Source organism: Pteropus medius, unplaced genomic scaffold, assembly GCF_902729225.1.
Source record: "Pteropus medius unplaced genomic scaffold, Ma_sr-lr_union100, whole genome shotgun sequence".
In the NCBI taxonomy this organism is placed as follows: domain Eukaryota; kingdom Metazoa; phylum Chordata; class Mammalia; order Chiroptera; family Pteropodidae; genus Pteropus; species Pteropus medius.
Window position 1 is genome coordinate 5,573,028 of NW_024351647.1, and position 24,684 is coordinate 5,597,711.

Sequence of the window (24,684 nt, forward strand, 5' to 3'; positions counted from 1 at the left end):
ACAAAACATTCAGACAATGAAGGTCTTCTAGATATTGATTTAATGCAGATTTCCTTGTTTCATTTATTTTGAAAAATCAATTTCAAGTTCTTAACAGCATCTAGTAGGTGTTCTTTGAGTCTTGTCCCCTTGTCCACTTAACGCCTGCCTAAAAGAGAAAGAAAATCATGTTGTTTGGTGGTTTTGTTTTGTTTTCTTAGCCAAGTACTTAAATCACGAATGTTTCTTAAGTACCCTTTGATGGGTTTCATTGTTTGTTTATTTTGCTTTAGTCTGTGCAGAAACTTTCAAATTTCCTTCTATAACAAACTCTCTTCAGAGCCGTCGTCTGACCTGGCTGATGGAGACTTTGCAGCCAGATTGATTTCTGCACAGGCTACAACTGCCACACACAAAACTTAACGGCCTCTTTGAAGAACCAATTTTTAAGCTAAAAGAACGAACGAAAGTGTTCGCTCATCTTTCGAAAAATATGCGTTTGGTGTGTTCGCCACCATTCATTGGATTTTCAGTAATGAATACAGAATGTGACATCGGTTTTTCACATACGAAGGTTTTGTCTTAAATTTCTGGGACGTTATTTCTTCGTCTGACGTTTTGTTTTCCTGATTTATTCATCTTTAACATGCTACAGAAAACCTCCTCTCCTAGCTATTGTTCTCTCCCTTTTTAAGATGGCTTAGAAATTGAAACCTTGACTTTTGAAGGTTTTCTTAGGTTTATCCTCCCCATTCCTTCCCCGTTCATGATTCCCTTCTGTACACCCTTAGCCGAGGCCGCCAGCATCTGAGCTGAAAGAGCCTGTGGAGGGCGAGGAGAGGAGGGTGTCATGTTGGCGACAGGCTCCTGCTGGAGGCCCGCAAGCCCGCCGGGGTTAACCGGGGCGCCGGGGTCAGCACTCTCGAAGTTGGGGGCCTGGGCGGAGCCGAGTCGGAGCCGCGGCGACAACTCTACCAGAGCATGCCGCAGTCTTGCTCCCTCCACGGGGAAAGACTCGCCCAATCTGTCACGATCTCACGAAGAACTTGCTTTTCCCAAAGCCGTCTCCGCGACCAAGCGCGTTGCAGGACCGACGCAGGCGAAGCGGAGCTGGCGAGAGGAAAGGCCCAAGCCTGGGGCGAAGAAGGAATGAGGGGCCGGGAGCCGGGGGGATTTCCTCCTGCTCTTCCCCCTCCAACGGGAGCGGAAAATGTGATTTGCTGTGCATTCCAGGCGCGGTTCCCTGGGGTGACCTCTCCCAGCAGCCCTGGGCGGGGGGAGCAGACAAAGAGGCGAGGCAGGCGGAGAGAGGACCCCGCGGCGAGGCAGGAGGGGTGCGGGGGGCGGGGGCAGTACCGGGAAAGTGGGTGGATAGCGGGTCCCGCGGCGGCGGCGGCGCCTGGCCAATGGAGAGGCGCGGCCCCGGGCGCCGCGCTCTGCTGCCGGCATTTAAACGGGAGACTGCGCGATGCCCCGCACTCGGTGCGCCCTCCGCGGACCGGGCGACCCAGTGTGAGGCGAGAGCGTTACTCTCCGCCCGGCTAACCCCGCGCCGAGCCTCGCAGGCTCCGGCCGCGGCCGCACACCACGCCACGCGTCGAGAGCGCAGGTCCAGACGACCCGCCGCACTGACAGGTGAGCGCAGAGGCGCGGGTCAGAGGGGGTGTGTGTGTATGTGTTTGTGTGTGTGTGCGCGTGTGCGTGCGCGCGCTCGCGCAGAGGTTTGCAAAACGACTCCAGCGTTCCGCTCCTTGCAGACGCGCGACAGCACTGTGTGAGCGCAGGCTGAGGACCCGCGGTCCCCTGGGGCGAATCATGAAGAACCATCGCCGGGTCCTTCCTGCCAAGGTCGGGGCTGCCGCGATATCACCTTGCGCGGTCGGCAGGGAAAGACTGGGAAAGAGGATGTCAAGAACGAGAGCTATAGCCCTGCATCCCATTTTTCCCTCCCGAAGCCCCGCTAAACGTGCTTCTGGTGCTTGAGGCAGCCGCGCCCGCAAGGCGAGGGCGCGCGGTCCCAGTGCCGTGAGCGCGGGAGCAGAAGGCTAGTGAGCGGAAGCAGTGGGGAGCAGCGGGGACCTGCATCTCTGCCGCGGACCGCGGAGCAAGTTATGCTGAGAGGGTCTCGTGTGTTTGAGGTGGGGCTCTGGGGCTGGGGACGTCTGGGGGCTCCTGTTGGAGTGGCGTGAGTGATCCTCCCGCGGGCTGGAGGATCCGAAGAATCAACGATTGGGCCCATTTGCCCATCCTCAAGGTGAGATGGAGGCTCTTGCAAGAGCGGAGGCGCGGGATCCGGCCGCAGTGGAAGACCGAGGTTCGGGCGATGGAACCGTCGGTCCCAGACACGGAGTTCAGCGAGCCCTCGGTGCTCACACCACGCACACCCACGTCCTGGCCGCGCACTTGTGGGCGCTCGGCTCTCTGTTCTAGGCGTCTCCCGGTCCCACGGCCGCCTCGGCTGAACCGCGGACCCCCAGGCGTCGGGCAGCGACAATTCTCCGGGTTCCACTTCCGCGGGTACCCCTTAGTTTGTGTACTAGGGATCCTTGCTTAGCGTCGCTGCGCCTGACTAACGATGGACCACGCGAGGCCGGTGGTGGGAGGCTGGTCTCAGGCTCCGAGGCTGTGGTCGTCCCTCGTCCTCGCTCGCCGCCTTGCTCACCCCGCTGACCTCTGCAGCTTGCGGAGCGAGGCCAGAGGCGGAGGGACATCGGGCTGTCACCTCATCAGCCAGAGTTATTTGTAGACTTTAGGCTTGAGAATAGCGGGCGCACCACAGCTCTGGCTTCGCATTGTCTTCGGATCCCAGCTCCGCTTTGGGGACACCTAGCCTGGTGTTTCCCCGCACCGGGCTCCGGCGACCGTCCCCGGCGAAGTGGGGGTCAGTCAGAAGGTGACCAAGACTGCATTAAGCCCTTCCCGCGCTCCCGGAGATGGCCTGAAATGGGCTCCCGGGTCGAACCTGGCTGCCGCCTTCTCCTTCCCTGTCGACTCTGAACCCCGGCTCTTTTAGACAGAAATATAGCCTCGAAATTAGGGGTTAAAATCTCTTCTTAAAAATGGTACAAGGGCATAGGGGCGACCATCAGTAGGTAATTGGATCTCCTGCTAGAAAGAGCAGATCCGAGCGGTGTGCGCGTCTGTTTATGTTCCCCTTCGAGGTGGTGCCAGGACACTACTTGATTAAAAGAATCTATTGTCTTAAGTGAATCACTAGGAACTTAAACTGTCCCGGGGCCGCAGAGTAGTTGCTTCCTCCTATCTGTGCACACAAGTTAAATAGCGGAGAAAAGGTTAAGATAACCCTCTTTCGAGAGTAAGGAGTCTTCTTTCACCCCAGAGCTTTCTAGCCCTTTTTCTTTCCTACCCTTCCCCCGACTTTTTTTTTTGGAAGAGGGGCATGGGGACTTGAAGGGATGAATTTTTCAAAGCAATGAGGGGAAGATATTAAGAAAACTACAGATTCTCACCTTCTCCTTGGCACACCGAAGTCTACAGCAGTAGATGATTTGAGTACTATCACTGGATAAATTACACTCTCCAATGGTTAGTTATTTAAGTGTTCTTTATAGTTGCTGTGTGTGTGTGTGTGTGTGTGTGTGTGTGTGTGTGTGTGTGTAACCTCAGGTGTTTGTAGGAATTAGTCTTTGTAAACTTCGTAATTTCACAGATTTCCTATTAAAAGTTCATTTTGAGTGAAACGATCTGTAGAAAATCCAAGTTGGCTAATAGTCTTTAGGTGAGTGATTACATAGGGAAGAATAGAAAGTTATTAAGTCCCCACATCTCTGAATGAGAGCCATATGCCTTGTCTTCTAACTGAAGCTCTCAGTCTTAATGTTTAAGTATTAAAAGTGATATAATGCCGAGAAATTTTATGCCAGAGACCCCTCTCCTAAGAAATGCTTGTCAGCGGCAAAGCTGTGGAGCATGTTCTAGAACAGAGAGTAAAGGACAAAAACCTTTTATGGAAAGGAAAGTGGGAGGAGGTAGGAGAAGTGTCTGTAGCATCTACTGAAAGACATAGATCTGGCAAGTGTTACCAGCCCATGTCATACATCTGCAAGGAATTTTCTTCTTTTTAACATATGCTCTTAGAAATGCAAAATATAACAGTAATTACTGGGACAAGAGAAATTTTTTTCTTCACATGTGAACATGAAGGTACAAAATAGATAATTATTTAAATTATGATATTCTTTCAACTTTATTGCATTAGAAACAAGTCTGTGTGTCTTTTGTTAAATACTGTGCTGGGTGTTTGTCCATAGAATAATGGTTAAGGACATGTGTTTGGGGACAGGATAGCACTAGGCTCAAACCCTAACTCTTCTGCTTGGGCGCTGTGTGATCTTGGACAGATTTCTAACTTTTCTGAGTCTGGATTCCCTGATGTTGAAGGAAGACAATCATATCTATCTCATATTTTGTTGTGAAAAATAAATGATAAAATTTGATCAGAATTTAACATAATGCCAGGCATAGTAAAGGTTCAAAAATGTAGATAATTCTTGTTATTAGTTGTGGTATTAGGAGAGGTAGTATCATAATACACCATTGAAATATTTTACAAGTGGTTCTGAAATTAAATCCCAAATTTCACATACACAGAGACTAACACACATCTTTCACTCCACGACAGAACCTATAACTTGGCAGGCTGGCTGTCCATAGTGCTGCTCAGTGAACATTTAATAGTCATTACTTTCTAACTTGTTTCCTGTTGATTGCAAGAATTGTATGCAATCGTTAATTTCACCAAAAAATCTTACAATGAACATGGAGTTCCTGAGATATTTAACTACCAGGTGGTCTCCTCCCTGCCCTATGCCATGTTGGGCCCCAGCCTATTTTAGTTTGAATGGTATTCAAAATTGGGAGATTGTGGTTAGGCTACTTGCAATCCGTTCAGGATGAGATTTTATGCTCTAATAGTTTGCCAACCATCAATTCTTATCTTCTCGGTGCAACTGAAAAAAATAAAATCAACCCAGTATAGTCTTAAGAAATTATTTATTTAAGTTTAAAAGTTGGCTACCTTTTTAAAAAGTAAAGATCAAAATAAAAATAACCTTTGCCGTTCTCAAAGATTTAGTTCTGAGAAAAAGGAGTAGATTATTTTAAAACCAAATCATTCTAAAGCATATTTTTTATGCTGGGAGAATAATTTGATGCTGTGCCTGTTGAATGTCTTTCTGAAACTTAATTCATCAGGAGGAATTGATCGGATGTTGAGGCACAGACATCTGGCTTGCTGACCATTGTCTCTTCACTGTAATTCCCACTCAGCACTCCATTTAACTGATTATAAGCAGGTTGGTTAGCTAAAATGAGAAATATGGCAAGAAGAGTGTGGAAAGGAGCTGGCCTAAACGTTCCCAAAGACATCAAGACCATTGCAAACTGGTCACACATAGCATTTTTATTTCTGATTTCCCAGAATTAGCTGATGTGTTCTTAGAGACTTGTGAAGATTAGAATAAATCACTCTGACCTGCACAGGGCTGAGGTAGCTAATTTGGTTTCTCTTGCGTGCAGATGTTTGCTCTTGATCACTAAGGAAAACTTGAAGGAAAGCGTCAGGTAGAGAAGGCCTTCTGTGAGAGCATCTCTGCCCTCTGAGTCGAGTGGATTGGAGGGGAGGACAGTGGTAAAGGGATAAAAAAAGGTGGGGGGTGGGGTGGGTCTTGCTGCTGGGGAACAGTTGCAGAGAAAGCTCATCATGAAAATATGATCACATTACTTAGAGGAGAAGTGCATTAAGGAGAAGTTGAGGCAGGATTTGAAAAGAACACAGTAAGGGAGAATCGAGGGAGGTCTTTGTGGGTGTCACGATGCACTCTGGATTCATGAGATGCAGCTTTAATTTAATGATGTGAGTGAGTCATATCATGAATGCAAATTATTAAAGCTTTTCCGCTCATGGTTGAACATGGGTGATAATTCATAGGAGCCTAAATCTGGATTAGCATTTGGATTGAGTTTTGATGATGGGGCACTCTGCTAGGTGTTAATGGGGAAAATAATTGTCCTCAGGGAATTTACATCTTCTTGACTCTCTCCATGTCTTTGATACTTACATAATGCAGATTATTTGGTGGCAATACAAATGGGATTTCAAGAGCAAAACAGTCCTGTTTCCTTCACTGAGTAATCAAGACAGTTTGGTGTGGGGGGAGGTTGGGCGACTGACCGCAATGACTTGACAGAGCCCTGGTTCCAGTACTAATTATAGTCCTCATCCCCCTCACTCTTACTCATGTGGAATATGCAGAGTCCCTAGGAGAACTGCTGTTCTCTGAAAACCTGAGGTCTCTTGTTGACTGAGATTCCTGAAGTCAATTTTTACTTTACTTCCAATTAAGTAATTAATTATTCAAAAATCTCACAATAAGCGCTGAAGATCTTTGAAGAGTTGGCTTTTTAAAAAAGAAAAACCATTTCGTAATTTCTCTACATCTAATAAATCTTATTTTGAGAAAAATTTATGGTTTTTTTTAATAAAAAAATACAAAACAACCTTTCACTCTAGACCCCTTTGGCTTATGGGGTACACATGTTCTCATTGGAATAGGAAGTCTGTCCAAACTAAGACTGAAAACCACATTTGACTAATTTTGGATTTGCTTCTTTATTATTGGTTTCTGCCATAGAGAATATAATGGCTTCAATTAGAATTTAAAACCCGCAGCATTCTGCATGAGACTGGGTAAAAATTAGTGGGTTTTTGGAGTTTTTCTAGAAAAAGGAAGGCAAATATCAAGAAGCTCCCTGTACTATAAGGAGTTTGCTATACTGAGGGTCAGAACAAAAGGGTTGCTATTGGCTGTGCTGTCATTGGTATGTGGGAAGGCATTTTAAAATGCAAAGAATAGAAACTGTGCAAATCAATATGGTCTGTGACAGTCATTCATTTAAGAGCACCTACTGTGTGCCAGACAATGAGGATAAGGTGATGAGTAAGCCCTCATGACTCAGACTAGGTATTTATTTAATCACAGATGTGAAAATGCCAGGAAGGGAAAGCTGAGTGTAAAGGAGGTCCTAAGTTGGTCTGCAGAAAAAAAAAAATGCATTTTTGGACAGATGTTTGTGGGAGGGGATGGCCTTATTATGTGAACCTGTCATATGTAGTCAACATACATTCCCGGTCAATCTCAGATTGGCTCCTGTGTTGTGGGCTCTGGGGGTCTTGCCCTAGGAGGGCTGAACTGTCCTGGAGGCCAGTTTCAGTAGGGATGGGGGAAGATCGTGGGTGTAGGCCTAGGGCTGTCTTATGTGCTCCTCTTTGAAATGGGCAGAGACTGCATTTTAGTTTAAACAAATAGCAGAAACTTGTGAAAGCTTCTCAAATTCACTATATATTTGCTTAGGAGACTAAATTGTCATGGCTCAAGTTATCCTGGTCTCTGGAGAAAGTCAGCACTGTTTTATAACTGGACTTTTTTCATGAGTGATTTTTTTTTTTTTAAGACAAAACAAGGAAATTAATTTTTTTGTTGTTGAGGCAAAAAAAGACTCTGTTTAAAGAACAGGGATGTTGTAACATAAACTGACAAAAGCCAGGGCATCTGCAGTCAGAGCAAAGAGCTAAATGTCACATTATCAGCTCCAAACTTGAATTTGCCCAACAATATTAGGTTAATGTTGGGAAGATGGTGCCATTTGAGGATATTTTAAATTTAATATTTAATTATCCTAATTTGAAACTATCCTTAGGGTTGCATGGTTTTTACTTACAGGGACTGTCCCATAGAGAATGTAGATTCCACACTGCCTTTGTCTTTGAAAGGTAATTGCTCTTGTTAATAATACCTACTTGTACAGCTCCTTGGGGGGCCACAATAAGATTACTATTAAATTGCACTTCCCGGTTATCATGTGTAACACTGGTGTTCAGAAGAAAGCTGGGAAATAGGTGCTTCACAGCTGTGTCCTTAATTCGGAAAACCATGGTGGGGATGGGGTTAGGGGCAGGGGAAGCCTCAGAACTCAGGTCAGGTTTGGTGTGATGGCCTGAGGAAGGAGGGTGCGCTCATGGAAAAGAAAATCCTTCCACATTTTAGTAAGTCCTTCTGTACTCCATGGCTACAAATGCTACAGACCTTGCTACTCAAAACTTGTTAGAGAGGAAGACCTAGTGAATGAGAATCTGCATTTTAACAATGTCCCCAGGTGAATGCCTGCACATTCGGGTCTGAGAAGTACTGTTCCTAATAGTCTGATGCTTCTCTCTTGCACTCTTATTTATAAAAACAGACTTCTACTCCTCCTTCTCTGTCTGCCCTACCTTCCCTGAACTCCTTACCAAGAGTAGTAGTCCTTTTTTCTCTGATTTACATTCCTAACTTCATTTTTTTTCTCTCTCCATTCTTATTTTATTGTTTTTTGTTTGTTTTTTGGACTGTTTTCCTTTTGCCTTTTCTCTTTTTTTTTTTGGTCATTGTTTATATGCCACTTCCCTTTCTGACCCATATCTAACTCCAGACCTGTCCACACTAATTCACTGTCATTAATATATTCAACATGTCTACGGCATTTATTCATGAGTTTGCACATACCTGTTCTCTTGTGCCCATTTTCTACCTTCTCAATTTTATGTACACACACATGTGAATGATGTATTTCACCATATAAAGTAAAAAAAATCTAGATCATAGTATAAAGAATGACATAATGAATATCTGTTCTCAGATTAAAAATAAGAAAAAGTTAGAAGTCTTTCTGAGTTATGAGATCTTTCTGGTAAAGTAATTCATTTGTCTGCAGTACTACTATATTGTTAGTTCTCAAATTGCTTTCACTTTTACATCAAATTTGATCCGAACAATCTATCTGGGGAGATGAGGTATTTGTAGCTTTGCTTAAGCGAAATTGTTTATTGAGAAGTAAGGTGACTTTCCTCAGGTCAGATAGCAAGTAGTTACCCCAGGATTTCAAATAAAAACTCAGTCTTGACTTTTTTGTCTAATGCTCTTTCTGTGAAGTATTCTCCCTCTGTCAAGTACTTTCTGGTCTCCACCAGTCCACCAGTCTCCTTCCAATGCCTGGTAACAGTGAGCATCTCACAAGCATCCAACCAACTGAACAAGGCACAACTCAGGAAGCACTCAGGCTAGTTGGGGAGAAAAGACTCAGCGACTTTCCTGGCAGCCCTCTAGGCAATGAGGCTGATTCATCTTTGCTATAAAACAAAATAGAAAATAACTTTCCCCAAAGATGTACAAGGTGATCCAGCATTGAAATAGTAGGAACTTACTAAATATTGTCAAATACCAGAATGAATACAGTTAAGTGACCATAATACAAAGTCAAATGTAGTTGGTGTCAAGCCAGGACCATGCCACGAAGACATGGGCCCTGGCTGAGTTCAAATCTTGGCTTATTTGCTGTGTGACCCTGGGCAAGCGACCTCATAGCCTGATGGCTCGGAGGGTAATGAGAATAATAGTACTTAATTCATAGAGATATTGTGAGAAGTAAATGAAATATTTTACATAAAATGTTTAACAAGTGCCTGATAAAATGTTAGCTGCTACATGCAGCGCTTAACAATGGGATATAATAGGCGATTTTGTCATTGTGCGAACATCACAATGACACAAAACTAGATAGTCTAGCCTACTGCACACCTACACTGTATGGTATAGCATGTTACTGAACAGAACAACACGAGATTAAATCCTTGAAGCACAAGAGAAAATGGCTCAATCAAGAGATGTAATAATCATGACATGTATGAGGTTGCTTCCTGTGTAACACAGCATACTGTTTCATAGGAAACTTTCTCTTTCATAAATAGAAAGGGTGCACTCTAAAATAACAGTAAAGTATATGGTGTAGTAAATACATAAACCACTACCATAATTGTTTAATATAATTTTCAAATACCATGTACTGTACATAATTGTATGTGCTACATTTTTATATGACTGGCAGCACAGCAGGTGGTTTGTTTACATCAGCATCACCACAAACACCTGAGTTATATGCTGGGCTCTGTCACAACAGCTACTGTGTCACTAGACAATAAGAATTTTTCAGCTCCATGGTAATCGTATGGGACCACTGTTGTTCATGCAGTCCGACATCAAACAAAAAGCTGTTGTGCAGCACGTGGCTGTGTTAATGTTTTGACTAATTAACTCTTCTGTATTTCATGTCTCCTCCTCTGTTTCCTTCCTTCAGCATGAGCCGCACTGCCTACGCTGTAGGAGCCCTGCTTCTCCTCTTGGGGACGCTGCTGCCAGCTGCTGAAGGGAAAAAGAAGGGGTCGCAGGGTGCCATTCCCCCGCCAGACAAGGCCCAGCATAATGACTCAGAGCAGACTCAGTCTCCCCAGCAGCCAGGCTCCAGGAACCGGGGGCGGGGCCAAGGGCGTGGCACTGCCATGCCGGGGGAGGAGGTGCTGGAGTCCAGCCAGGAGGCCCTGCATGTGACCGAGCGCAAATACCTGAAGCGAGACTGGTGCAAAACCCAGCCCCTCAAGCAGACCATCCACGAGGAGGGCTGTAACAGCCGCACCATCATCAACCGATTCTGCTACGGCCAGTGCAACTCTTTCTACATCCCCAGGCACATCCGGAAGGAGGAAGGCTCCTTTCAGTCCTGCTCCTTCTGCAAGCCCAAGAAATTTACCACCATGATGGTCACACTCAACTGTCCCGAATTACAGCCACCCACCAAGAAGAAGAGAGTCACGCGAGTGAAGCAGTGTCGTTGCATCTCCATCGATTTGGATTAAGCCCGGACACCCTGCCTGTCCTAGGAACGCAGCCCCGGGCGGGCCCAGAGCCAGGCCTAGAGCCAGGCCTAGAACAGCTTGATTCTAACTTGGCTTAAACCTAGAGAGAGGCAAGAAGGACCACCTGCTGCCTCCCGACAGGCGTCTGCTAGTGTGTAGTTTGTGTGCATGAGTGTGCCTGGGTGCCTGTGGGTGCGTGCAGACACCAGAGGAAACACAGTCTCTGCTAGAGGGCACTTCCTGTTACCTAAATGAACCTGCTTCCAAAGGGAACGGCGCAGAAAGCCCACACCACCTGAGGCACATTCAAGCGGGGAGGGCTGTGGTCCGGTTTTGCCTTTGTCTTCCATGTGCCCTCCTGGGGACCAGAGTCTCCCTTCAGAATGAATGTTAACGAAAGAGGTGACTCTGAGGGCAAGAGACCTGTTTTAGTGCTGTCTTAGACGAGGGAAAGGTATTTCAACCTGTGCTTGCTTCCACCCTTCCTCCTCCTTTCCATGATCCATCCCTGCTTAGGATCTCAGTGACTATTTTAGTCTAATCCCCTATTTGCCAAGGGTTCTAAATTAACTCACTTGATCATGGATGTAAGTGTTTCCCAGTTTGAGAAGACCCTTCAGACTCGCAGGGAGGTTGGTAAGGGCACGGGCAAGAAGGATGGAGGAGTGAGAGAAGTGAGGGACCGAGTGTGAGAACCAGTTGGGCCCAGCAAAATTCAGTTGGGAAATGTGCAGAGTCCTGGAAGGCCAACCCCAAAACACAGTGAGACCCGTGCTTCAGCAAGTTTTTCCTAATATTTAACCAGAACCCAAGCGAACGGAGGAGAAATGAAATTGTCAAAAAAATTACTAATTTTGGCCGTTGCCGTGGTCTGCTGAAAGTAACTGTGTCCCAATATCAGACTTAAAACGTGTATTTTCAGAACCAAATGAGTGAGGTAAACTCAAAGAGCCATTTCTTGCTTTGCCCCTCACGGAGACAATAGATGTAGTTCAGAACCCCCAATGCAGGGATAGGAAAAAAATGAAAACCTCGTAAGTACTAAGTTCTAATAGCTTTCTTTTGATTTGGTTATAATCACTTCTTTCCCAGTTCATTATTTCTGTGTAATGCTTCTGAGAGCCACAACCCTGTATTATATAGACGCTGCCTCTGCTTAATGTACCTGACAATAAAGAACCAGGCTAAGATTAGGGCCTGCTCCATTTTAGCTAGAAGTTTGTTTTGGGTCTCTTTGTTTTAGCCATTGATAAGAGTTTGAGCTGGAGAGCAGAGGAGGGTAAGGAAATAAAGGAGATGGCTTTTGGCTCACGAGTAGTTTAATGCCCTCGAGGAGAGATGTGAAGGGCCTTCTTTTGCTCTCTGAGGGTCTAGTAGGAAACCCCAGGTAAGAAATCAGAGCATTTGGGTTCCTTAGCTCTCTGTCTACTGCTGGGGCATCCTGTAACATTGTAACTCTTCAGAACCTACTGGTAGAGGCTGTCCTCTGATTAAACGTGGGCTACTTGCAATACCTACGTAAGATTTATGTGATGGCTAAAGTTCTATGTGGGTAAACCTTACTGCATTTTGGGTTTGGCTAACCTCTTCTCTTCAAGCCTGAGGTTTTATCTGTAAACTGCACCCCTCTCCCAACACTCTTTTTGCCTTGTCTCTTCTCAACCTCATTAGCTGAGTCATGTGCGACATGGGAAACAAAACGCCAAAGACTTGGGTTTCAGTTGCCCATCAAGGCTCCAGTATTCACAGGACCATTGCAACTAAAGAGGCTGTTTTTATTTTATCTTTGTTTTGGTTCAGTGTTCACCCATCTAACAACTAAACAGGACCCATACTTTGAGGCAGAAGTGATTTCGAACACCCAAAATATTGGGTCTAATTTTAAAACTTTTAAACTCACTACTGATGATCCTACACTAGGCAAATCTGTGCAGACACAGTCTGTGCATTTCGTATACACTGTATGCCCTTGCCCTACATCTTTCTATCGTCTACATCCTCCAACAATAAAGCACAGAATGGATTTAATTAAGCACTCAAATGTTAAGCCAGAATTTTGAGGGTGGGGGAGAGGAAGAGAAAGGGGAAAGAGCTGGAAATGTAAAACCACACTAGAGAGGAAAAATGACATTCAGAACAAGCACACACTGAATTTCTCTTGTTTTAACTCTGCCACAAGCATGCAATTGTGTTAAAAAGATTTGACTTAAGTTGGCAGCAGTAATCTCCTTTTAGTAGCTTGTACCACAGTCTTGCATGTAAGTCGAATTTGGCTTAAGTAAAGAGAATTTCCTCGAAATTAACTTCACTGGGATAATCAGCGTAACTGCCCTAAAAAACACAGCACTAGCCAAGGAGGAAAACGTCTGCTTTTCTTACTGTGCCTATATTAAGACTAGCACAAGTACAATGTGCCTTCCAACATTTATTGAAAGTACCATATCTATTACATATTGTATTGGAATCACCGATGATGTAATGATATGTTTTTTCATTACTATAGTAGAATTTTTTTAATGGCAAGATATTTGCAATCTTGGTCTTTCCTATTAATGCCAAATACCAAATATTAATTTTATGACGTACACTCTGTGCTTGGCATTAAATGAGAAAAACATACATCCTGCAAGTCTGTAAGTTGTTTTTTGTTATTGTAGTTCTTCAAAGTTCAAAATGTAAGCGAAAAATCTGGAGGAAAGGATAATTTCCACTGTGTGGAATGTGAATAGTTAAACAAAAAGTTATGGTTATTTAATGTAATTATTAATTCAAATCCTTTGGTCACTGTGATTTCAAGCATTTTTTTCTCCTTATTTGACTTCCTTTGAGGTGAGCAAAGAAGAGGCTGGCACATTATATGCTGTTGGAGGCTTTTATCCGGTCAGAGGGAAACAGTATAACCTTGACACATCTGAACATGCTTTACAGAGTCAAGACCCGAGCTTTTATTATTTTTTTGACTGAATGTTCCTTAAAGGTTAACATTTCTGAGGCAATATTAAGTGTAATTTTAAATATTATTTGGAAGACATGACGTGTGTGTACAAACAAATAGCAGATAATAATGAATAGTTCACAAGTCCTTTTAAGGAGAAAATCTAAAATGAAAAATGTATGTGCAGAACATTTATAAATGACTAGTTAATGCTTAAGAGTGAAAGTAGTTCTATTGATTTGTCATTCTCAAGATATTTAATATCAACTGCATTATGTATTATATCTGCTTTAATCATTTAAAAACAACAGAGGATTATATAGATTATGATTGAGGTACTTTGCTGTGTATGAGGATGAGGGGGATTTGATAGTCTTATAAAAGCTAATTTGGTTTAATGCAAAGTTTTATGAATCTGGAACTAGAATTCAGTTTCTCTCAAATTATGTTCTATATAACCTTTCCCAAAGAGCAACCAATAAATTGAACCTCTTCTCTGTTTGCGTGTGTGTGTGTGTGTATATGCATGTATTTTTAACTGGTAGTATTCACGGGGTAGGAGTGGGGCAGGGATTCATTTGTCATGGGAAAGGAGTTAGAAAAAAGATAATTAGATCTCGTGTGAGCTCAAAGGGAATTTATTTCTTCCACCTAGCCTTTCCAGATCCCTCTTGATTTCAGTTTCAGTAGGACAGCTCAGGCCGTGGCAGTTAGAGGTAGGAGAGAGCTGATGTTCAGGGGAAAGCACCAACCTTTTTTCCAGAACTAGAGAGAAGAGTTAGAAAGGGTTATGAGAAGCCTTCAGATAGTGGAAGTACTGTCACAGAAATGACGATAGTTTTATTTTGAGGTGTTCAAGGGGAAAATGGGAGAAAGAGTTTGGGCTCAGTAGCAGGAAGAGATTTCTATTGATAAGAGTGATTCAGCAATGCACCGAGCTGCCATCAGATGGTGACCTCCCAGCTCTTGGAAATGTTAAATCGTATGCTAGTTATTAGTCCAGAAAAGTCACTAAGCAAAGAGACAACAACAAACAGCAACAAATATGGGGGAATAGAAAAGAGAATGCTTTAAAGAGTTATCACATATTACTTACAATGCCTCGTTTTCAACCAAAAATTATGAGTCATGCAAAGAAACAAGAAAATATGGCCTGTATACAGGAAAAAAGAGAAAAGAAACTCCCTCAGGAAGCCCGGACACTGGACTTATTAGACACAGACTTTATATCAACTCTTTAAATATGTTCAAAAACTAAAAAAAAAAACCATTCTAAAGAACTTCAGGAAAATAGGAGAATGAAATTTCATAGAATCCTGAAGACCAATAAAGAGAGACATTATCTTTAAAAAGAACCAAATAGAAATTATGAAGCTGAAAAGTATAATAGCTGAAATAAAAATTTTACTAGAGGGGCTGAGTAGCAGAATTGAACAGGCCGAAAAAAATTGAGAGATCTTCACCTAGACATAGAGCAGAGAGAGGGAAAAGGACTATTAAAATCAGGAATGAAAGAGGGAACATTACTATGGACTTTATAGAAATAAAAAAGACTATAAGGGAATATTATGAACAACTGTATGCCAACAAATTAAATAAATTAGATGAACTAGACAAATTCCTAAAATAATAAAATTTTGAGTATTTTTTTTGATATTTGACTACTAACACCTTTTAAGCCTCCTTCCTCCCTCTTGCTCCACATCTGGACGAGCTGATAAGAAAGCCCAGGCTCTCTCCCATTTGGCACTGATGAGATGATCGAACCATACAAGGGCCCGCCTGCATGTCAGAACCCTCTTTCCAGCCTTACTCTAACCACTGTAAAAACTCCAAGTCAAAAGAACAAAAAATAATAAAAAAAAAAACTCCAAGTCAGTCCTCTTTTCCCTGTTCTCTCATGCTATTTTCAGAACAAGTTGGGAGGCCTTCCCTGTTCCCCATAGAAAGTCTTGTTATGTGAGTAATAAAACTTTTCATACATTGGTGTGTGTGTGTGTGTGTGTGTGTGTGTGTGTGTGTGTGTGTATGTGGTGTCATAAGTCTTGACATCTGAACCAAACTTTAAGTAAAGGTTCATTCTATTTATGCAGGTGTCTACAACACCTAGAAACACAAACTGCTGAAAATGACTCAAGAAGAAATAGATATTTGAATAGAACTATCACAAATAAAGAGGTTGAATTAGCAATCAAAAAACTTTCCACCAAAAAAAGCCCAAGACCAGATGGTTTCTTTGGTGAATTTATCAAATGTTTAAAGAATTAATACCAGTTCTTCACAACCTCTTCAAAAATAAAAAAGGAGGAAACACTTTCTATTTTATCCTATGAGATCAGTATTACCTTGATACCAAAAACCAGACAAAGACATCACCTAAGAAAACTACAGACAAAAATCCTCAACAAAATATTAGGTAACCGAATTTAGCAACATATAAAAAGTGGGATTTGTACTAGGAAATAAGGTTGGTTTAATCATCAATCAATGTAATATATTAATTGAATAAAGGACAAAAAACACACAATCAAGCAGAAAAATTACTTGACAAAATCGAAAACCCTTTCATGATAAAAATTACTCAACACACTACAAATATAAGGGAATTCTGATAAAAGACCTGATAAAAGACATCTATGAAAAACCCACAGCTAACATTACTTAAGGGTGAAAGACTAAAAGCTTTCCCTCTACGGGTATCTGCTTTCACCACTTCTTTCAACATTGTATTGGAGGTTCTAGCCAGGGCAATTAGGCAAGAAAAGAAAACAGACATCACCCAGATTGGAAAGGAAGAAATAAAACTATTTCTATTTTCACATGACATAATCTTGTATGTAGAAATCCTAAGGAATCCAAAAAAGAAATATTAGAGCTGTCTCAATCCATTCAGGTTACTATAACAAAATACCACAGACTGGGTAGCTTATTTAAAACAAACATTTATTTCTCACAGTGTTAGAGGCTGAAGGTCCAAGATCAGGATGCCAGCATGGTCAGGTAACGGCTAGCTTCCAGGTCTTGCTGTATTCTCACATGGTGGAATGTATCAGGAGCCTCTTTTATGGCACTAATCCCATTCAAGAGGATTCCCCCCTCATGACTTAAGCATCTTCCAAAGGTAATACAATAGCATTACCTTTGGGCGTTAGGCATATGGGTGACATAAGATCATGCTGGAAAATCAGAATACTCATTCTACTTGGCCACCATGATTGATTTTAGAAATGGGCTTTAAACTCAAACGGGGTCCATAAGAATCTTCCTTAAGATTTGAATATGGAGACTGGGAGAAACAAAATCTTTTTCTTTTTCTAGGATCACAAGTTATGTATAATAAGCTTGTAGATCAAAATCTGATGACAGACATCTTTCCCAGGTCTATGGATGAAATTGTCTGAAGAATGAAGCCTCTACGCACAGAAAAGCATAGCCAAAAGATGGAGTAAGTACCTTGATGAAATAATTTTTTCCCTGGATCAAGCTGTCCTGGAAGCCAGGCCAACTTCTGAGTCACCCTGTATTAGTTATATATTGCTTTGTAACAAATTATGCCAAAATTTAGATTAAAACAACGAACATTTATTATTTCACACATTTTCTGATAGGTATCTGAGAGTGACTAAACTGGGTAGTTCTGTCTCAAAATCTCTCATGCGTTTGCAGTCAAGGTGTCAGCAGAGGCTTCAGTCATCTAAAGGCTTGACTGGGGCTACAGAATCTCCTTCTAACATGGCTCACTCACATGGCTGCTGGCTGGAGTCCAGCTCCTCAGAGTGTGGACCTCTCTTCACAACATGGTAACTGGCTTCCTCCAGAGTGAGCAATCCAAGAGAGAGCAAGGAGGAATCCAAACGGGAAGGGTCTCAAGTAGATGTCTATTGTTTTTGACTTCCTGTATCTCTTTTCTTTAAATTATTATTATTTTTAGGGCTACCCTTTCCTCATTCTGTGTCATTTAGGCTTCTTATTACTGTGTCTTTCATCCCTGCTCCCTCTCTAGTCACAGGGGTGACATAAGACCACATTGGAAAATCGGAATACTTGTGCTACCATTATTGATTTTCGAAATGGGCTTGAAACTCAAGTACCTTTCACTTAGCCTCTAAAAAAAATCACACAGCTTTACTTCCACTTTATCCTATTTGTCAGAATAAGTCACTAAGTTTGCCCACATTCAAGAGGAACATTTTTAGGCTAAAGCCTAATTCCTCTTGAAGGTAGAAATGTCAAAGAATTTGTGTTCATATTTTAAAATCAACATATTCTCTGCTACATGAATCATTAATTTTTGGCTTAGTTAGTATTGGGTTTATGTCACTTCAAACCCAAAGAGCCCTGACCAACATCTATATCTGAGTCATTAAGAAAATTTTAGACATTATTATTTATTGCTTTTAGTCTAATGAATTGATCTCTTATGATCTAATGCAGGCAGAACAGTTTTACTTTCATTGTCCTACATCTATATCGTCAGAGGCGCCAAACCTAGTTCTACAGAAGGTAGGACCTTAACATATAGCAGAGGTAACTTATCTTCCAGTGGGGTTAGAGCACTGTTTTCTAGATAGAAGCTAATAAAAGTGCCATGGAGGGAACTGTTACACTGCCTTTCTATTTCTTCCCATTTCCTCTTCAAATCTCAAACCCAGGTATCCCTCTTCATAGGTCAAATTTTGGAATCAATTTTCAATTTGAAGAAAAAAATGAGCACTTATCTACCTTTCAGTTTTTGATTTAAGTTCCAGAAAGAATATGAGCGTTTGAAATCCTAAATATCACATTTTTGAAAATTTATACCAGAGGACCAAAGTAAAGGATGCTTTAAATGGGAGGGACCATAAATCATGGAAAAGAAATTGGCCCTTGAATTACGTTTATAAACCAGTTTACTAGAAAAATTATCACAGATTTAAAGAGTTAAATCTTAGTTTTATTAAATATATCAGTAAGTGTTCTTGGTTACAGATGACAGAATCCACTCTAGGTAGTTTAATCAGAAAGAATTATATTAAAAATTATTAGGTAGCTCACAGACTCTGTGGTGGGGGCGGGGACAAGGATGTTTAGATGCTACATAAGAATATAAAATCCAGAAATGAATTAGCTATGGGAAAAAAAAAACATACCCTACACATCATGGGGCTATTATAAGAAAGCATCACTGGTTTGCCCACCATTTACTATTATGTCACTCAAGACAGATGTAGAAACTGCAACCCAGATGCCTGAGAACCCAATGACTCCCTCTCCGTGCTTGACAGAAGATATGAGTTACTGTGAATGGTCGCTAACCCAGTTTGGTTACTTCTGCCTCATCTAGTGTGGTGCTCTGCTCATTGGAACCTAGAGCAAATTATAAACATAACTTCATGGGCAACTGGGACGTGCCTGATTTTAGCTTCCTATGCTCTATAATACAGAAAGCAATCTGAAAGGATATTGGTATAGGTGCCAAGATGCCATACCAAAGAAACTCAAACACAGGGGTGAAATAAAAACCCCACAGATTTTAAAGGCTTTTATGAAAAGCAACAGTCTCTGGTCCCATTTCTTTCACCTGACCTTCCTCAGTCTCATTTCTCAGGGTCAGCCATTTTCGGTTCTTTTTGCCTGTTTCTTCTGCCACTGCAGAAGGCTCAGCTGGAGTCAATGCCCAAGATGACTCACTCACATGGCTGGCAGTGGATGCTGGCTACAGCTGGAAGCTTAGTTTCAAGTGGTCTCTTCACATGCCTTAGGCTTCTGAGAGCATAGTGGTTGGATTCCAAGAACAAGTGTTCCAGGAAAAGGAAGTTAAAAGCTGCCAGTTTCTTAAGGTTGGGACCGAAAACCTACATAGTGTCACTTCTACCATATTCAATTGGTTAAAGCCTTCTAGACCTGCCCAGATTCAAGCAAAGGGATATCCTCACCGCTTGGGAGGAAATGTCAAATAATTTGTGGCCATCTTTAATCTACTACATCTGACTTCACTGTCTGGGAGGTGGGACATAAGGGTTCAGCTGTTCTGTATACAAACTTTGACTCAATCTCCTTGGGTTCAGCCCTGCAGCTCATGGTAACATCTGCCTTCCGCTGCACCCTGCCTCTGAGCCTTGATTCTCTTAGGATTTTAAAATCAGTTTGAAGATTCTTTCATTATACTGTTGATGTTCACTCTCCTGTCTGCCTTCCATCTCCTAAAGTATTTAGTGAAATCGCTCAATTGCTATTGTCTCTTTTTTTCTTATTCTTTGTCCTTATATGTTTATAATGTTTAAATTCCTAACTTTCACTTTAGTAGAGTTCCCCAAGAAAAACATGATACATTTATAAGGTGCATTTATCCAATTCCAACAAAAATTTATACCTATTAGTACTTGAAAACAACTTGATTTTGTAGAGTGCTTTAAAATTTAAAAAGTGTACTTTGACATACATCGGTTTATTTGATCCTCATTAATTTTGAAAAAAAGGCAAGACAGACATTTAGATGATCTCCATTTTAGAGGCGAACAAGCTGAAATGAAAGACATAAAATGATTTGCACAATGTTACATGAGTGATTTGCTTTCTTTCAAATCCTCTAGGGAAAGATTCTGGAATTAAGTCTAAAAGTGACAAGAAGTCAAAAAAATAAATAAATAAAACTTGTTTTTCTTTTTATTTGAGAGGGAGACGCAGTACATGAAGTCCAGAAAAACTAGAATCTGTATAGCATTGGAGCACCCAATACACAATATAGGATTTTTTATGCAAATATGCAATTGAGGTGGGGAGGTTCAGGAACCTACCAGTAAGAAACTAAGAAGACTCTGATGACCTAGCGCAGCTTCCGACTTCAGGCCACACTGCTCATTCTGTTCACTTGATCCACATGCTGAGATGTGAGAAGTTTTTCTCACATCCCTTTGCAGGAGCCCATTTTTGCTGTTCTAATGATAGTGACTGAGTTTCAAAGAGGAAGATCTTATAATGTCTCCCAGGCTTACTACAAAGGAAATATAAGTCATCAGATAGTTGGATCTGGATCTGGGCCAGGATAACTCAACTCTTCTTGTAGAAGGTGCCATGGGATCTATAGTGATAGCAGGTGATGGAAGAAGTGGGTTCCCTCAGCTTTATGTCTTGTCTGAAAGATGATAACCATGCTAATAAATTTAGTGCCACATTCTTTACAGTGTGCTCATCCGACCCCTAGAATAAGGCCATAAACCATAATGGGGTCTATGATGCTTTCAATTATTAGACATTCATTCCTGCTCTCCACTTTTTTTTTTTTTGTTTCTGCTATATTTAGCTTTCTGGAGGCATGGGAGAGAGCAGTCGTAGAAAAAAGGTCCACTTCTTAGACATCCGAGAAAAATTATACATCTATCAAAATAAAACCTAGGCTCCCTCATGGCGGTGGTGGGGGAGAAGATATAACATTTTCGTTATTGTATCCACAATAAATACATAGCCATATCATAATGAACAGAGACTGTTTGGAGGTATTTGGAAAAGACCGTTTGGGTCTTTTCAGAGCCATAGGTAACTTTATGTTATCAACACCCTAATTAAGAGATAAGCATTAAGTTTTTTGTTTAGTAGTTAGTAGTTAGGATATGTATAACCTCACCTCTCAGGCTTTTTTGAGAGCAGGAAGGCATCAGAAAAGAGTTTATGGATTGGGGCACTGAGCCCCAGAGAGAGGTTGAATTTGTAAAGAAAATAAGAAAAAGAATAGAAGATGGTGTTAAAGAAGATAAGTCTTTTGGGTTTAGAGTCCTGATATTCAACACTGAAAATGTGCCTTTCCAGTTGTTCAAAACAAGGCTAGAAGGATTAGTTTCTTTCCTGCTGGTCTCTCCCCTTTTATATATTTTTAAATTAAAAAACAAATTCAGTTACAGCTGACATTCAATATTATATTTGTTTGAGGTGGACAGCATAGTGGTTAAAACATTTATGTAGCTTGTGAAGTGATCTCTCCAATAAGTTTAGTACCCACCTGATGCCATACATAGTTATTACAATATTATTGACTATTCTCCCTCTATATTTTATTAAACATTTCAACTCTTCACGTCCTCTCCAAACACACTGTCAAAACTTGAATGCTAGGACCATACCAAAATCTCACCTCTGACACTCATCTATGATTCAAAAAAACTAGGTATTGCTCTCAAAATAGAATTAAAGAGTCATTAATGTAGATAAAATACTAGTTGAAAAGAAAATCATAATTCCAAGTCCCTTCGGAAAATGAAGCCCCTCAAATATCTTTCTACTCTGAGACCCTGTCATGCAAAAATTTTAAATCTCCCCAAGATTCTTTGTATTTGTGAATGACAGTCTTCCATCAGCAACAAAATGGCATACTTAGTAAAAAACAAAGTAAGATTATAGAAGAGAATCATGTCTCTTGGAGAAGATTATCAGGCTAGGACCATGCCAAATCTCTTGGTGATTTTTAAAAACTTTTGGTTGACAGAGAACCTTTAACCTGAACGTTTGGGGTAGGCGAGAATAGGTAAGAAGAGAAGGCCTAGGTAGTAAGTGAAGACAGAAAATTTTGATTTTCTTTGTAACTTTCCAAAAAAGGCCCTTAATGCAGGGAGAGAACCGAAATCAATAAAAGGAAATTGTGGTGGAAGAGAAATATACAAGAGGTACTGAGCAATATCAAGTAATTTCGTGGGGATCCTTCAGTAGAAACCTTGTCCATTATGTTGGGAAGTGAGTGAATCATGTTAGTAATCAGAGAATGCTGCTGGGAGCTTTATGTGATGTCCTGAAATACAGAACTCATAAAGTCATTGTCTGCATTCCTCTCTAGACTTTTGGGGGTGAGGGGTTGAGGGGAGAGAGGGTTGTTTTGAGGCACTGAGTAACTGAAACATGTTCTTAATTGTGGTGCTTACTTCTTTGATTTTTTTTCCCCTCTGAAAAAATCTGAAAACAAAAGTGCTACATTTATGATATTTGCTCATAGGAGAACAAATGAAATCAGAGCCATGTACTGACTAAAGAGTCCCTAGGTTTGGATATTAATAATGACCTTTAAATTGCTATAATTCTCTCATCTATGCTACAAGAGATATCTTATTCAGTAATTTTGAACTGAATCATGTATACAATTTGTACAGATACTAGGTAAATTTCTAGACCAAGAGCACATTTGAGCTTTCTTTCAAAGCTGTGAAAAATTTATGGTAAGACAAATCTATGCTTTATAATCCAAATGGAGGAAAAGAAGTACATAAATTTTCAACTAAACATTCTGCGACTCAGTTCAACTTCACTTGGGCAAAACAGCTTCAAGTAATCTAACACGACTACGAATCCTCAATTATAAAGTTACCTTTGCAAACCCAAAGTTCTAGCTTTGGGGGAGGGGGCTAGAGAAGAGTGGTCAGTGGATGGACTGTGTGATGACAGCACGGCCATGGCTTTGAGTTCTTGAAGGCCTCACTCATGAACAGAGGGGCACCGGGTTGAACTCATCAGTACATTTTTATGTGATCCAGCGGAGCTCGTTTCATTTCAAAAGTATCAGGAAGTTTGACTGAATCACCCAATATGCTTCACTGGGAGCTAAAAAAGCCATGTTCTCTAGACCCCAAAATTGAGAGAGTGGATGAATCTAGCAATTGGTAGGTAATGTGATCTGCCTTTTGTAGCAAGCCAGAAGCCAGATGTCCCCTCCCCTTTGATCTGAATAACACTTTAGGCTGCAGACAATAAGATTGGTTTTAAATTTATTGTCTCTTTGATTTCTGCATTCTAATGCTTTTTAAATTCTTTACACAAGACAGGGCTATATATAGGCAACTGGGGTGGTTCAATGGAGGCCAAAAAAATGCCAGTAGCTTTTGAGAAGTGCCGAGCGGAGCCTGGTGCATATTTCTCTGCGAGGAAACAAAGACGACTTACTCGGGGGCAGGAACTTTTTCATTTCCAGTCATTTTACTCCAAAATGAAGTTTCCCACTCCTAGCCCCAGCCAGATTTGCGAAAAAGGTCCTTGCAGAATGCCCCTCTCAGCAAAGCACTAAAGCAGAAGAATCCAATTTAAGTAAAGGAACCTAAATCAGAGTGTCTCCCTTCTCTCAGCCCTCTGTAACCTTCACCCCCACTAAGGTTTTATTCCTGTCCTTGATGATGCAGCCTGTGTGAGGCAGTCAGATGAGGCCAAGAGCTTGATTTCATTAGTCCTGTTGGTGGTAGAGATGCAAATGTTTGAATCCAACCTCACTCCCAGAGAAGAGTTACATGGCATTTGGAAACCTCCTTCAATTAATGGTAAGTGAACAGTATTGACTGGGCACTCAAACGAGGAAAAGCATTTGGCTCAGTTTCTGCCCTCGAGGAGATCAAACGCGGGACAATGGTCCCAAGAAGTCAACGTTTTCTGGGAAGGACACCAGAAGGACTGAAGGAAAAGTTATTCAAGTCTCAACATGTTTTCATTGCAGCTACGTGACCTTGAGTGCGTCCTGGCTTCTCCTCATCTCCATTTTCTCTGGAATATTAGGTGAACTCATACTGACCCAGCATTTTATTAGATTAAAAAGCCTTTCCACAGGCAGATCTCATTTGAGCCCAATAATCAACGTGTGAGGTAGCCAGCCAGCACTGTCCATATTTTAGGATGAGGAAGTTGAGCTAAAGGATGAAGGCTTTTCGGAAGCTTCATTACTAGGCTGAGACAAAGGCGATACTGGGACTCAGATCTCCTGACACCTTCTCCAGAGCTCTGTCCGATTAATAAGACTCGCCCTGCCTCTCTGCCTGTGAGCCATGAGGACCGGAGGGAGCTTTGTCTGTAAGAAGTGTTTGCAAAGTAATACAGTGATTACAGCAAAATTCTGATTCCTTCTCCCATAGAGTCCTCTGGGGACTTCTCCCTGAAGAAAGGACAAGACATGAAAGCACTAAGAGAAGTATGGAATAAGAAAATAGTGAACACTGACTTTTCCCTCATTCTGTGGTGCAGCTCACCTTTGCAGTGTGAAAGCAAAATCCCAGAGGGCTCTCCTTCAAGTCAACGCATCTATCAG

The 24,684-nt window shown here is 41.7% G+C and overlaps 1 protein-coding gene across 2 annotated transcripts; it reads left to right on the forward strand.

Moving 5' to 3' along the window:
* The first annotated feature begins 1,446 nt into the window (after nucleotides 1–1,446).
* Nucleotides 1,447–14,159, forward strand: GREM1 (gremlin 1, DAN family BMP antagonist). Of its 2 annotated transcripts, none has more exons than XM_039843983.1 (2): nucleotides 1,447–1,614; nucleotides 10,168–14,159. In XM_039843983.1, exon 2 carries the CDS (start codon nucleotides 10,169–10,171, stop codon nucleotides 10,721–10,723), a length of 555 nt encoding a protein of 184 aa, XP_039699917.1. In that variant the 5' UTR covers nucleotides 1,447–1,614; nucleotide 10,168; the 3' UTR covers nucleotides 10,724–14,159. The 2 variants fall into 2 exon arrangements, with proteins under 2 accessions (XP_039699917.1, XP_039699918.1); XM_039843984.1 differs by lacking the exon at nucleotides 1,447–1,614 and adding an exon at nucleotides 1,737–1,827.
* Nucleotides 14,160–24,684: the final 10,525 nt, after the last annotated feature.